The sequence below is a fragment of the Miscanthus floridulus genome, chromosome 18, assembly GCF_019320115.1.
Source record: "Miscanthus floridulus cultivar M001 chromosome 18, ASM1932011v1, whole genome shotgun sequence".
Classification (NCBI taxonomy): Eukaryota; Viridiplantae; Streptophyta; class Magnoliopsida; order Poales; family Poaceae; genus Miscanthus; species Miscanthus floridulus.
Window position 1 is genome coordinate 26,212,385 of NC_089597.1, and position 14,998 is coordinate 26,227,382.

At 43.3% G+C, this 14,998-nt stretch overlaps 2 protein-coding genes and 1 pseudogene across 4 annotated transcripts; 1 reads left to right on the plus strand and 2 right to left on the minus strand.

Annotated features, from left to right (window-relative positions):
• Positions 1–89: 89 nt before the first annotated feature.
• On the minus strand, positions 90–5,300 carry LOC136520113 (protein disulfide isomerase-like 1-5). 2 transcript variants are annotated; one of them, XM_066513515.1, is made up of 13 exons: positions 4,203–5,299; positions 3,943–4,072; positions 3,640–3,805; positions 3,206–3,324; positions 2,912–2,992; positions 2,726–2,815; positions 2,379–2,450; positions 2,226–2,294; positions 1,784–1,861; positions 1,548–1,682; positions 633–686; positions 424–534; positions 90–384 (listed from the first exon to the last, which is right to left on the minus strand). In XM_066513515.1, the coding sequence occupies exons 1-13, from the start codon at positions 4,682–4,684 to the stop codon at positions 379–381; spliced, it is 1,593 nt and encodes a 530-aa protein (XP_066369612.1). In that variant the 5' UTR covers positions 4,685–5,299; the 3' UTR covers positions 90–378. The 2 variants fall into 2 exon arrangements, with proteins under 2 accessions (XP_066369612.1, XP_066369610.1); XM_066513513.1 differs by having other exon boundaries at positions 90–534; positions 4,203–5,300.
• A 489-nt stretch (positions 5,301–5,789) lies between these two features.
• Positions 5,790–5,939, minus strand: LOC136525084 (U4 spliceosomal RNA; annotated as a pseudogene).
• A 350-nt stretch (positions 5,940–6,289) lies between these two features.
• LOC136519571 (subtilisin-like protease SBT6.1) lies at positions 6,290–14,983 on the plus strand. 2 transcript variants are annotated; one of them, XR_010774979.1, is made up of 11 exons: positions 6,290–6,971; positions 8,054–8,182; positions 9,278–9,430; positions 9,707–9,823; positions 10,153–10,337; positions 11,116–11,379; positions 11,659–12,742; positions 13,280–13,795; positions 14,013–14,073; positions 14,154–14,331; positions 14,383–14,983. XR_010774979.1 is itself a non-coding variant. In XM_066512954.1 (10 exons), exons 1-10 carry the CDS (start codon positions 6,420–6,422, stop codon positions 14,249–14,251), a joined length of 3,159 nt encoding a protein of 1,052 aa, XP_066369051.1. In that variant the 5' UTR covers positions 6,290–6,419; the 3' UTR covers positions 14,252–14,983. The 2 variants fall into 2 exon arrangements, 1 of the variants encoding a protein (XP_066369051.1); XM_066512954.1 differs by having other exon boundaries at positions 14,154–14,983.
• Positions 14,984–14,998: the final 15 nt, after the last annotated feature.

The following is a 14,998-nucleotide window of genomic DNA, read 5'->3' on the forward strand; positions in this document are numbered from 1 at the left end:
GGCTTACGAGGACCTCGCCGGCGACAGCGGCCTTCAAGACTTCAAGTCACAGAAGGTCAATTCTTTATTGAACACTCCAGTTCTTCCGATAAAAGAAAGATGCTCTTGTTTTATTTATGTTGAATCAGAAATGAGAACCTGATACTACCCTGGATATTCATGTATGAACTGAACCCCATTAAAATTGATTTACATGTTCATTTGATTTACGCACCTACTCTATACGATTGTCTGTTGTCAACGTAACACAAGTTACATCACGCGGACAAAGCAAGTTCTGTTATCAGGTTGGCGCAAAACACTCAAACATGCTGCAGGTTTCCCTTCACTGGACCCTAGCTTACTCAAACTCAGGCCGCCGGAGAAGTCTACTACAGGTTATAGCTCATCCTTGACATTGTCAGGAGCCGCTACTGTCTCCACATCATCCTTGACATTGTCAGGAGCCGCTACTGTCTCCACATCTGATATTTGCAGCTTCTCCTTGATGAGTTTGGCCATGCCCTTGACACTTGATTTCTTTGAAAGCTTGATCTGCACTCCAAAAGACAGAATCAGCACAAAGCACATCACTAACACGTGTCCAAAAGAATCAACTTAACAGATGTTTGTATTTGTTTCTGTAGACATACCGGGTTGCTTTTGTCTTCAGCAAGATAAAGGAATAGCGTCGGGTAATTGTTCACCTGCTCATAAACATGGACGATTGTAACGCAAAGTTTAAAATTTGACAAATCAACTTGGAGATGCAGGCATGCAGATGCATTAAACTGTGCTTCCAGTAGCCAAAGCAATGTACCTCTAACCAATAGTTACATATATATTTATATTATATTCTCATGATATTTGCTAGCTTTGGCTGGACGTGGTCGATTCAGTTATCTCGTACAGTGTTTAAACTGTTTCCGAACAGTAAATAGAAAACTTCCAGAAGAAGAAAAAAATAGCCAACACGTGCAGTGAATCATCCAGAATCTCAACTTCTACACACGGGTCTCATGAAAATTTCAATTTTCCAAGCTATAGTTGCAAGTACATGCATCAGCACATCAATCATGAACAATGGGTGAACTGTGAACATTTGTGTGCAGGTGGTGTGCCTACGTGTGTGGAGTGTGGGCAATGTCCAGGCAGCCTGCATGTGTGCATGCGAGCACGCTGTGTTTTTATAGAGGTAGTTACAACCATATAAGTTTACACCTCAGAAAGTATTCTCCGCACACTTAGACCTTGTTTGGATGCACTCGTATTCACCTCAATCCATATGTGTTGGAGTGGATTTGAGTGAAATTTTTATTTCCACCTCAATTCACTCCAACACAGAGGAATTGAGATTGGATACGAGTAACATCCAAACAAGCCCTTGCGTGGGTGAAATGCCATTGATAAGCATTAATCAAGCTATAACGCAGAATGACAGAATACATAACTAGATAGAAAATTGCACTGCAAGTCGGCATCTTGTGATGCATGAACATGATAGAGAAAGTGTCAGTTATTGATAATTCCATGCCTTTTCCTGGATGATAATGCAAAGATTGACTCACCTTCAATTTGGGATGTTCATTCACAGAAGAATCTATGCGTGCAAATTTAAGATTGTCCAAACCATTAAAATGCTTGGCCAACTTCTCAACATTTTTACTTATCGCTTCACAGTCAACACACCAAGGTGTATGAACCTTTCATTTAAAAAAGGATTGTAAGATCATTTAAAGAACAAATTATGTAATATGTACATTGAAAATGAGAAGAGATATAACAAATAAAAAACGCCATATACCTCAAGGAAGACGTTTTGATGACTTTCGAGCACAGAAGAATCAAATGTACGACCAACAACCTTTTCAACAAGTCCCTTCTGCACAATGTAGGGTCAAACATACTGCTTAGTGGTTAAACAAATTTCACAAAAGGAAAATACCCAAAACATTTCAAAACGACAGCTCAGTACCAACATAAAGACCATGTAAGTTGGTTTTCACACACCCCACGCCCGGGAACCCCCATTGGATGTTGTTTTCCAATTTTAAACATTCTTATGAAATGTCAAGAGGAGATTGTTACTGAGAAATGTTGAACTACATATTTCAGAAATACTAAGTTACAATGATGTACCCTTATAAAGCCTTAACCTGTGATTATTTCAAAGTTAGAATGCTTCAGGAATTCAATCTCAGTACGACATACACCTTAAAAGATTTAAGCAAATAAATAAAGCTTACCTCTTGAGGAACTGGTTCTGATTTGTGGTACGGCGGCAGTGTGCCATCCAGAAGACTTAAGCAGAACTCCTGTTCTCCAGCAACACAATACGGTCAAGTAACTGCCTCGAGTGGTCAGGTAATCAACATAATATAAAATAAAAATCTCAATACCCTTAGGTTCTTTGCATTGATATCTGCCTCCATCAGATACTTGGCTCCATTGCTTGTATCAAATGCTGTAACCTGGTGAACTTTCTAATTTTAGTAAATAAAAAATCTATGGAATTAAACAACATAGAAAAAGATTTGACAATTGTCAGCTCATGTCTCCAGAGTAGTAACTGCTATTATTATCGCCCACTACCTTAAAGGAATCAATTATCCGAGTCAGTAACCAATCGGACTCCACCCATATCCACTCATAAGTCATAAGACATCAGCAATAGTACACATGTGCCCTCATGCATTTACGACCAAAGGGATATACAGATTAATTATGAGTCCAACATGAGACTTACAGTAGGCTTTTTTTCTGATTCAAGGCCATAAAGAGTGAGGAATGGTTTTGCAAGGTTTTCTTCAGCAGTGTCCACATATATAAACATTATCTGCAACACAGTGGGAAAAACATGTTTAACCAAAATAGCCATTCAGGTGATGTGATCATGGTCAGAAACAAAATAAAAGCATCGATCTGTTGGCACCTTTGTCTTGAATGCTCTGGCTATTTCTTCAACCATAGATTCAAGATCTTCGAAATCATAAGCCTCTGAAAAGGTGAAGACCTAGAACAAATTTGCGAGAGAGTAAATCCAACTGTCCTTTCATAAGGATTAAAAGTCAACTATATAATTTTCTTTTGGTCACTATACACTTAATGATTTATTGCAGTTGAAAGAAACATAAATAACTGGTGCCCTTTCAGTAAATTTGGGCACACCTGGGATCCTAAACATGTGATTGATAAGCAAAGTAGAGAAAAGGCAGAGAGTGCCAACCTGTAGTTTAATAGGGCTTGAATATACTTTACCCGAATTGAGCTCAGTGAAAACAGTAATTAGGGGAAACTTGTTGAGATCCACAAACCGCAAAATTGCCTTTTCTTCAAACTCTCCATCTGCAAAATCCCACTGTATGAGTTACTGCATATAGAACAAGAATTGCAATTTAACCCCGCATATTTGTTTCAGTATGCAGTGTCTTTTTCTCCAGTAAGCTTTATGTCTCGTAAATTAAACAAGAACATATGGAAAATCCATAAATACTTAACGAGTGCTTAGGTACTTTACCCTAAAAGAGCAAGATAAATTGTTACTGTCGGAATTAGCTAGGAAGGCAGATGTCATTATAACACGTTGAAAATTTTACTCAAGGAGCACAAGAATGCCGAAGGAACATAAAATACATCCAAATATATGTACAGAATACTTACCAAACTTTTCAAACCTCTCTGGCTCGCTTTTAACAAGGCCCACAAATTTCTCCTCGGATGTAATACCAGGAAAAAGAACTTTGGCAACACTTGTATCACTGGTTTCTACAAACTGTACTTCATTGTCTGTGGTTGCTGTCTTCACAAATTCTTCATGTTCTGCTCCCTGCCAAAATATGGATATGGTGAACACAAATTGAACAGATGATAAAGTTTATTTCACAAGTTTTTACATTTCGAGCGAACTAAAATTTGAAAAATGACACATTTATTCACATCCAGCGTTTCATATTACATTAGTACCTCAAAATTCTTGAATAGACCAATAACAAAGGTCTGGTCCTTTTTGAGGAACTCCTCAGCCGAATCCTTAGACTGAAGCCTAATGACTGGCACACCAGTCTTCTTTCTAACCCAAGTAACTATGGCGTCCCTATCAACATGAGATACAGATAATTCCCAGTCAATTGGTCAGACACGTGAAAGGACACTCCAGCAAACGATAAATTGGTAAAATAATATAACGAAAAGAGACAAGAGAGAGAGCAAAGCAGCGTCTTCACTTGGTGTGGAGGCCTTGGTAGGCGTGCTCGGTGCCATTGACGAAGAGGAGCACGGTGGGGAAGCCCCTGACCCCGACGGCGGCGGCCGCCTTCGGGTAGCGCTCCCCGTCGAGCTTCGCGAAGGCGACGGCGCTGCCCATGGCGCGCAGCGCGGCGGCGGCCTCGGCGAACCGCGGCATGAGCTGCGCGCTGCGCTCGCACCACGGCGCGTACCCGAGCAGCAGCAGCTCCGCGTGGTCCTCCACGGCGCGGCGCGCGTTGTCGTTGTCGAGCGCCAGCACCATCGACTGCGCCCGCCGCACCGCCTCTGCGGCGCCCCCGCCGTCGGCGTCCAGCCCGCCCCGCTCCGCCTCCTCGTCGATGGCCAGCAGCTCGTCCAGCACGCCCGAGTCGTCGTCGTCGTCCAGGTCCAGTCGCGCCGCCGACGCGGCGAGCGCTAGGACTGCGAGCAGCAGAAGCGCCCCAACCCGCCGCGCCCTCATCGTGCTCGACGGAATGCGCGGCGCCGCGGCCTCCCTTCCCTTCCCTCCCTGGCTGGCTATCTCCCTTCCGCTCCTCCGAGATCTAGCTCTAGCAGCAAGAGCCCGCCCGACGTGCCACCGCCACGAGGGGATCGAAGGAGTCGCGGGGCACGAGTGCGCGATGCGATGCCGTAAATGGATCTCGAGCTCGAGTGTTCAAACGGCAAGGCGGACGGGAGGCGTGCGCCGCGACTCCCCGAGCAGGCTCCAGGCGAGCACGAGGTGGGCAACTGGGGAGCTGCAACGCAGAGGATGACGGGTGGGCCTAGCGGACGGCGGGGCCTGGTGTCAGTTGATTATAGGGCGGGCGGCGGGCCCCGTGCGGAGGACGTGTCTGCCGCGACGGGGGAGGGAGGGCACATGGGCTGGCGGTGGCCGACGGCGACGGCGACCGCGTAATAATCAGTTTAAGGAGAGTGACGGAGGGGCATCTGCATGTGATTAGATTAGAGGGACGCGCGAGGAGGTCAGCACTTCAGCTTCAGACGGACGCAAGTCAAAGCCTCAAATGGGGTTAAGATTCAGATCTAGATCGAATCGCTTATGTTCATCCCAACATCATTGTCCCATTTGTCTAAAGTCTAACACAAGATTTCGCCGAAATGCGTTTCATACATATTAGCAAAATGATGGCATGCGACCTGTTCGCTTGGCTTATAAGCCGTACTTTTTTTTAGCAACGAACAATATTTCCTCACATAACAAATCTGTCAACGGTACTTTCATTACCTTTCAAGTCCTCTCTTGCTAAAAATGATTGTGGTGCTCTATGTTTAATTGTTGTTATCTCAAAAAACAACAATGGGACTCCCAGGTCAAGATAGATGAGCAGAATAAGTTGACGGTAGAACATCTCCTTGCGGCGCGATTTATTGACAAAACCAAAAAAGAATAAGCAAACCATGAGTGCTTATTGTTCATCATCAACAATAAGTAGTAACGCAGTTGATGGAGCTCAAATCCTGAGAACAAATACATATCTGCAAACTACAGCATCCGTTTGCGCAGAACTTCCAATACCCTGTTGAGATACAGAAAAATAAAATGTTCCAATCTTGATTTGTAGGGCTTTCCCCTCTCCGAAGAGAAGGAGCCCTTCCAGAAATTCTCAGTGGCCCAGAGGGCCAAAGAGGGGGTTTGGAAATAGTTTTCAACCAGCAATTGACGCGCCTCGGTATGACCTCATAAGCTGCGTCATTGCCCCAAGCGCAAAGATGGTTTCCACCGGTCGCCCACCCCCACCTCTTATAGCCGCCTCCCCGGGCCTCTCGGTCTCTCCCCTTCCGAGGTGGCACTAAACGGAACAACCAGCTCCGACCTCCCGCAGTCCCGCACCGCCTCATGACGAGTTGTTACTTGGTGCTGGGCTCGTCTCGCGCTATATTTCTTCATGGGCCCAATCCGCATCCTCTCTGTTCCCAGCTTCCCTCAGTCGGTCATCATGGGCCTGGGCTTTCACAAATCCAACGATCAAGTCAGAATTGGAGGACGAATGAAGCCCACTGAATAATTACTTTTATTAGTACCAGTGGTAAACGTCTCCGGCGCAGCAATTTAGGAGTCGTTGGCGATTGCAGTAATTAATTGCGTCTCGTGACTGTCGCCTCCCCTGCCCGCACCCACGCGTTGCCGGCGACCAGCCGCCCGCCGATCTCCGGCGGCTATCCGTCCGTCCATCTCGCCGCCGCTTCCCGTGATGGAGAAGCGGCTAGCGTACGCGGCCTTGCTCCCACTGCTCCTCCTCGCGCTCCGCATCCTGCCCCTGCCCTCCGGCTCCCCCAACCGCAGCAGCCGCGTGGGCGGCGAGGGGGAAGAAACGGCGCCCGCGTCCAGGCACGTGGTGCGGTTCCTGGAGTACCGCCGCGCGGAGGAGCACCGGGAGTACCTGGACGCGGGGCTCCGTGGTGGCGCCGCCGCCCCCGCGGCGGCGTGGCGGTGGGTGGAGCGGCGGAACCCCGCTGCCGCGTTCCCCACCGACTTCGCGGTGCTCGAGATCCGCGACGCGCACCGCGAGGCCGTCGTCGCGGCGGTGCGGGCGCTCGGCCGCGTGCGGGACGTGCACGCCGACGCCACCTACTCGCGCTCCCCCCTGTCGGCGGCGGCCGCGGCCGCGGCGGATCGGCCGCGGCCGCCCCGGCGGGGGAAGCTGTTCACCGCCATGTCGTTCGAGGGGGAGGAGGAGAGTGGCGGAGAGGGAGAGGCGGGCAATTCGTCTTCTGCTACTTGGGGGCGGAGGCTTCTTTTGCAGGTACAACACCTCTGCTCATGTTACAAACAACAAAGATCGATGCAAGATTGTTTCTTTGTGTTGAGTATGTCTTTGTATTATTATGGCTTTGAACGCCAAATGAATAATCGTTTCGTCTGTCAGTGAAAAGCATTGGACATGTTAATCGAAATGATGTTTTTTTATGTGTTTGATAATCAAGTGTTGGCAACTTCATAACTTTGGTATTAGAAGAATGGAGGTATTCCATATAGCTTCTTGTTACTTGTTTACGGATATGGTCTCAGATTGTAGTCTAGAGTCTGAAATGAGTGTAAGTGTATAATCAGCTCTGTAATTAGGACATTTCTGAAATAGCATAGCTGTATGGCACTGAGATGCAACCCGGTTCATCAATGTTATAAGTAGTTGATTGTGATACATTGAAAGCTACCAGCACCATATGGATAAGTATAAAGCTAGCTGCTATCATGCAAAGTTTTGGATTAGACTGTTGAATGCTTTATACTTAGAAGCTCAATATTTTACCTTTTTTTTGGCATTATCTTTGGAAATGGAAAATTTATATTCATCAGATCAGATTGTCAGGTTCATGTTGAAGACATATTGTCTTTGTGTCAAATATCAGTTTAATCACTACAATGCTCTTTCAAGCATTTCTTGCAAACTGCAAATTAGGACAATCCATCATGAAAGACACAAAATAATGAGCACCTATCTTTTAAAGTTTTAATTGTTCAGTCCATTTTGGGGATTGCTACTTTTCTGATATCAGCTTGTTGAGGTGAAGTTCAGTTACCCATTGTAATTTAAATATTTAATGGTAGTTTTATGGTAATCTGACAGTTGACAATATTCATTTGACCGAGCTTCTTGACTATAATTGTAATTTTCATAATTTCATGTATATGATCAAAGGATATATAGTCACAATATTGATAACCAAACTCGATTGATCATATATGATTTATGCATATGGATTCTTCAATACAATGTTTGATTGATAGATCTGATAAATCTCCACTGTCAACTGTCCATAATTTGTCAGTTGACATGGACCTATGTTTTCATGTTTTAATATTATATAATGTGTCATTTGACAGAAATCACAAGTTACATCACTTTTTGGAGCTGAACGATTATGGAGAAGAGGCTTCACTGGCAAGAAAGTCAAAATGGCCATTTTTGACACTGGTATTCGGGCCGATCATCCACACTTTCGCAATATTAAGGTACATTGTTCCATTTGTTTTCATCAACAATGATCTTAACATACCAGCATAAGAAGTTCAAACGGCATGAATTTGGAAGGCAATGAAACAGACCTTGAAGTAAGTGCATGCTGCTGGTCTGGTCTTGACTCTTGAGGCCCTGTTTGGCACCACTTATTTTCATGCTGCTGGTCTGGTCTTGACTCTCGATGAGATCCTTCACTGCTGCCCGAGCTGGAATCAAGATTCGCTGCCCACTCCCTTGATGCCTACGCCACCCGTTATTGAGATTTGTTTCGCCTGAGGCCACTTCTCTAGCGAGATTTGCTTTCCCGAGGCCCCTCCACAGCCCAAGCTCTCAGACCCCACGGAGTCATTCCACTGCTGAGAAGCTTCCCCTCTCACTTCTACTCCGTCGGGCCCCGCTCCTTCTATGGCTCTATGTGTGTGCTCCTCCCCAATCACAACTCGAGTCTGCTCAAACCCAGACGTCGGAGCCGATTCTGTGGCCACGATCCAATTCCTACTTGGCCGAGCTCTTGGGAGCTGACGACTTATCCAGGGTGGTGCAATGCGACCGCCGGCAACCACCGCTCCAATTGGCTGAGAGGGACAAATGAGGCTGAGCTCTCAATGACACCTGGGTGGCTGGGTCCCACAAGAGAGGACCCATTAAAAAGCTGGAGAAAGCTAGGCTGCCAAACGTATAGCTTTTATAGCCTTTTAGGCTCGTAGCTTCTTCAGAAACCTGCTTTTCACAGCTGCTGTCCATAAGCCAGTTTATACTGTTATAATGAGTTTAAGTTGTGCCAAACAGGGCCTGGATAACATGTGTAATATCATACCACTGTTTGGTGTCGTTTCCTTCCATTTTTCTTACCATATTAGCACTTTATCTGTTGCATTGATTCATGTCAAATATTCATGTATTGGAACTGTAGGAGCAAACAGACCATATATAATTCCCTCATGGAAAATAGAACCAGAACTTTCTGCCAGATTAGACGATATTGCAGAAAATCTTAATCTCATATTGGTTTTTGAAATTGCATCCCCCAGGGTTCTTCTTCTTTTGAAGCAAGGTGAAAAACATTACTTAAGAGGCTAATTTTGTAGGAGCGCACAAATTGGACAAATGAAGACACACTAAATGATAACCTTGGGCATGGAACATTTGTAGCAGGAGTTATTGCTGGCCAAGATGCAGAATGCCCTGGATTCGCACCTGATACCGAGATATATGCTTTTCGAGTCTTCACAGATGCTCAGGTACTGGATTTGGCTGAATATGCAACTTTTGGTATTGTCGAATCCTACTACCTTCTCATAAAGTGACACTTGATATCTAGAAGGTCTCCAAAACACAACTTTCAGCAACTTCCGTCACAAAAGAAAAGGAATTCCAACTCTAACATGTTTTTTTATGAATTATAGTGAACTTATAGTATCATGGACGTACTAATTTTTTGACAAATGTACATAATACCTGTCCATTGGAGTACATACTGGTAAGATTTTGAGAATTTCGTCTTGTTCTCAGTGCAGATATCCTACACATCATGGTTCTTGGATGCATTTAACTACGCAATAGCTACCGGTATGGATGTTTTGAACTTGAGCATTGGTGGACCTGATTACCTGGATCTCCCCTTTGTGGAAAAGGTACAGCCTGGTGATGATTTTACTATTTTTCATTATGCTTTCACACATCTCAACTGTTTTTGTAGCCACCTGATTGTTCTGATAGCCCTTTTTATAAAATATGATGGACATTTATTTTGGTTTTGTATTTGTAGTTTTTATGAATTTTCCTTGCTATCCAGATTTTCTGCCATTGAGCGCAAAAAGGGGGCCCTGTAAAACGAACATAAAAACTATTGCTATATCACATCTGCTGCTTAATGAGTGAAAAAAAAATCCCTTTTGTTAACAGCATTTTAAACAGGATCTCTAGTGAAACTTGAAATTTTTATTATGGACTGGTTCTGTAGGTCTGGGAGCTCACAGCAAACAACATTATTATGGTATCAGCTATTGGAAATGATGGGCCTCTTTATGGCACATTAAACAACCCAGCTGATCAAAGCGATGTTATTGGTGTTGGTGGTATTGATTACAATAACCATATAGCTTCATTTTCCTCAAGAGGCATGACTACGTGGGAGCTTCCTCATGGGTACATTTTCTATCTTGGTGGTACAGTTTCTTAGTATCTCACTGCTGTTTCTTTTTTTAATTTTATCTTGGTCTGGTTTCATCATTTCTGTAAAGGCAATGGCGATTGGACTTTTATTGAAAAAAGAATTAGCTTTCATGACCGCTACTCACATGTCTCATCAATGTGCAAAGCATATGAAACTGGTATCATGATTGTGTACGGTCCCATGCATATAGTCTTCTTCAAAATTTAATTGGGTGTTTTTAAGTTATGTATGATGGTATCCTCCCACATATAAGAGGTACTTTTCAGGTTCATTCTTACCAAACATGACTATCTGTAGTCTGCACATTAGCACATAAGATGGTCCTGCGCTATTTCTCATGCTTGAAGTAGCATATGACATCTTAATATTGTCTTCTGTGGCTATGCTCCGTTGCTTTTATCTTATGATACTTCATGGGAATAGTGGAATTGATGAAGCACTATTCAGCAATTACTTCAATTTGTGCATGGTTTTTTATGAGAATTTTGCTTCATAAGAATTTAATTGTGAGTTTTTCTGGTGCATGACGAGAAGCTGTTTCTTTGCTTCCAACTTGTAGACATAGCGTTAACAAGCTTGTGTTATTATTGGAAAAATTGGAGTACTAATTAACTTTACAATGCAAAGGTGAATACATATTGTATACTGGTAAAAAGTTTGACCTTTCAGAGTAACCATTGTCTTTTACGCACGCTTCATGTCACTCATTGAAAAAATATCATTCTCAGAACTATGTATTCTATTCTGCAGTTATGGTCGTGTGAAACCTGATGTTGTTGCATATAGTCGAGATATAATTGGATCGAAGATCAGCACAGGCTGTAAGACCCTTTCAGGCACCAGTGTAGCAAGCCCGGTGGTTGCTGGTGTAGTATGCTTGCTTGTTAGTGTTATACCTGAAGACAAGCGGAAATTGATCCTCAACCCTGCTGCTATGAAACAGGCCCTTGTTGAGGGTGCTTCTAAACTTTCAGGTCCGAACATGTATGAACAAGGTGCTGGCAAGCTTGATCTGTGAGTTCCTTATCCCCTTTTTGGATACCTTTTTCTTAAATTACAAAATCAGCAATTGCAAGGTCTGTTTCCTGTTGTTGGATATTTCCGGCCTGCTTAGCTGTGCTTCTGCAGCTGCCGCTGCTTGTTTTCTTCTGCGAAGAACGGTAACTGCAGGAGTGGTTGCCGCAGCAGCAGCTGCCGCGCAAGAACTTCCGATTAGTGCTTTCAGATTTATCTTAATCTTATTCCCTTGCATTGCTCAACATCATACTCACTTATTGTACCATTTGTTTCCAGCTGGCAGTCATATGAAATCTTGAAAAATTACCAACCACGTGCAAGCATATTTCCTACTATGCTTGACTTCACTGACTGTCCATATTTCTGGCCTTTTTGTCGTCAACCTATGTATGCTGGAGCTATGCCAGTAATCTTCAATGCTACAATTCTGAACGGGATGGGGGTGATTGGTTATGTAAAGGATCAACCTTTATGGCAACCTTCTGAGGATATTGGCAATCTTCTTAGTGTTCACTTCACCTACTCAGATGTCATCTGGCCCTGGACGGGATATCTTGCTCTACATTTGCAAGTTAAAGATGAGGGTTCTCAGTTTTCAGGCATAATTAGTGGCAATGTTACTCTGACTATTTATACCCCAGCAGCTCATGGAGAAAGCAGCCCATGGAGTAGTACATGTGTTCTTCACTTGAAGATCAAGGTAGTTCCAACACCTGTTAGGTCAAAAAGGATATTGTGGGACCAATATCATAATATTAAGTATCCCTCGGGATATGTTCCAAGGGATTCCCTTAATGTTCATAATGATATCCTTGACTGGCATGGTGACCACTTGCACACGAACTTTCACATTCTGTTCAACATGTTAAGAGATGCAGGGTACTATATTGAGACACTTGGATCACCACTTACTTGCTTTGATGCTAGCAATTATGGGACATTGCTTATGGTTGATCTTGAGGACGAATACTTTGATGAAGAGATTCTGAAACTTAGGGATGATGTTATACACAAGGGACTTGGTATTGCTGTTTTTGCTGAGTGGTACCATGTTGATACAATGGTTAAGATGACATTCTTTGATGAGAATACCCGAAGTTGGTGGACTCCAATTACTGGGGGTGCAAATATTCCTGCAATTAATGAACTTCTGGCACCATTTGGCATTGCTTTGGGGGACAAAATACTTACTGGTGACTTCTCAATCAATGGTGAGCAGACCCACTATGCTTCTGGAACTGATATAGTGCAATTTCCAGCGGGAGGTTTCTTGCATAGCTTCGAGCTCCAGGAAAACTCAAAGATGGTGCAAGATCACATAGGAACACTGGATACAGAAAGCACCCAGGGGAAAAGCAAGGTTAGTGGATATGGCCTTTTAGTTCAGTACTTATGAGACCATCTCTATATCTGCGGGTGCAAGGTTCTAAACTAAATTATGAAGATCTGTGCTAACTTGGTTTTTTTTTTTACTCTCTGTTGGCTAAATAAAAAGTCCGGTTGTTTAGATTACTCAACATATCAGTTTACTAAAATGTATTATTCCAAAATTTTAAAAGAAAATTGTAATGTAAGCTTTTGTCCTAATGAAAGTACTCAGTTAGTTTGTACAATTTAAATTTGAAAGTATGGAAATGGAACACCCATTAGAGCTAATATTTTTAGTGATGAGAACTGATAATAAATATATATCCCTTCAAAATAGACTGAATTCTAACGAGCACTGTTAGCCATTCGGTGTTCAATTCTTCTAGTGGCTTAAACATGTTTTGATCACATTGTATGACTCAATAATCTTGTCTGATGGTACTGTTTTACATTATTATATAAATATATTATATTGCTGTATTGCTGTATGTATTAATATGTAAGGCTTATTGGTTTCTCTCTCTTGTAGCTCTCCTCAATTCTTGGAGTGATGGAAGCAGGAGAAGGGAGGATTGCAATCTATGGTGATTCAAATTGTCTTGACAGTAGTCACATGGTAACAAACTGCTATTGGCTTTTGAGAAAAATATTGGAGTTCACTGGCAACAGAGTGAAAGATCATGTCCTTTTCTCAGAGGCAGCACAGTTAAAGTTTCCAGTTTTTGAGAATATCCATCAGCCGTCACGTAGAATGGATGTAAACTTTTCAACATACTCAACAGTTGTTGGCAAGGAATTGATCTGCCACCAAGATTCCCGGTTTGAGGTTTGGGGAACGAAAGGTTATGGTGTCCAACCAACAGGCACGTCAAGAAAGCTTCCAGAGTACCAGATGCATGAAAGTTCTAGTTCTCCCAATGTAACAATACAAACTACTGACAGTAGACAAGATAAAGTCGAAAGGCTTCAAAGAAATCTTTCGACACCAGATGCTGCTAAATTTGATGATAAAAGAGATTATTTTGGATTTATTGGTCATGAGGAGGTTTGCATCTTGAACTTTGACTTCTTTAACTGAATTACAATACATGAAAAATAATTGACTTGCTTATATTACTGAAAGAATGATCGTAACTTAAGAGGCCAGTTTGAGCTTATATTAGTGAACAGAATTCGATAAACTAGCTTTTCTTAAGAGGGAAGCAGTTACTGGCAATTTATCCACTGGACAGTGCTGGAATATGCTGATTTTTGTTTTGCAGGTTGACATAGGAATGTTAATGGCAAGCCAATGGATGGTACCTTGCTTCGCTGCCACTGCTTGTCAGTAACAAACACTAATTGACTAAGTTATGAATACATGCTGTGTTATTCCTTTCCTTATTCCTTTCTCCAACATGCAGGCCTTATGCTGTATCTTAGTTGTAGAGTGCAACAAAAACGCCGCCGACGAAGGAAAGGGTCGGTGGCTAGTGCTAGTCGGCTAACAAGTATGGTATAATGCGGCATTGGTGGGGTGCTGAATAGAGGTTTCAGCAGATCTAAGTTTCAGGCCTCCAGCCATGATGGATAACCAGGAAGCGCTCCATCTGCGCAGCATGACAGAATTAGCCATGATGGATTACCAGGAACCGCTCCATCTGCGCAGCATGACAGAATTTTAGTAGCCGGAAATTCCTGGTGAATCACCAAGACACATTTTAACTCAGCAACTAGAGGCAGAACTTAAGACAGAGCTGACTCGTCACTTCTGTGGACACATGGGAAGCTGCGTGTCTGCCCAGATTCAGCAGTTTGTAGCATCTACTGTTGTTCGCCCTATTCGTTTGGGCTTGATTGACTTATAAGCCGTACTTTTTCAGCCAATGAACAGTATTTTTCTCACACACCAAATAAGCTAACAGTACTTTCAACCATGACTTATCAGCCAAACAAGCCCAAACAAACAGGGCGGTTGCTTCACAATTTTGTTCTTCACCACACATAGTAGTAGCCACAAAAATCGCTAAGAGCTAATATCTAGGGGAGAAGCTAGAGCTAATTGTTTGCCATCTCCTTGGGATATGTGAAGGGGATTTGAGCTTCTCTGTAGATCCATGAGCACTTAGGAGGCAGGGAGGCTCAGCATGAGCTTGGCAGGTACAAATGAGGCTTAGGCTTATTGTAAAGAAAATTTTGTATTGTTAAAAAAGAAGCAAACCTGTTTGATACAAAGTGCTCTTGGCACAATGGCGCCTCTGACTTTTGG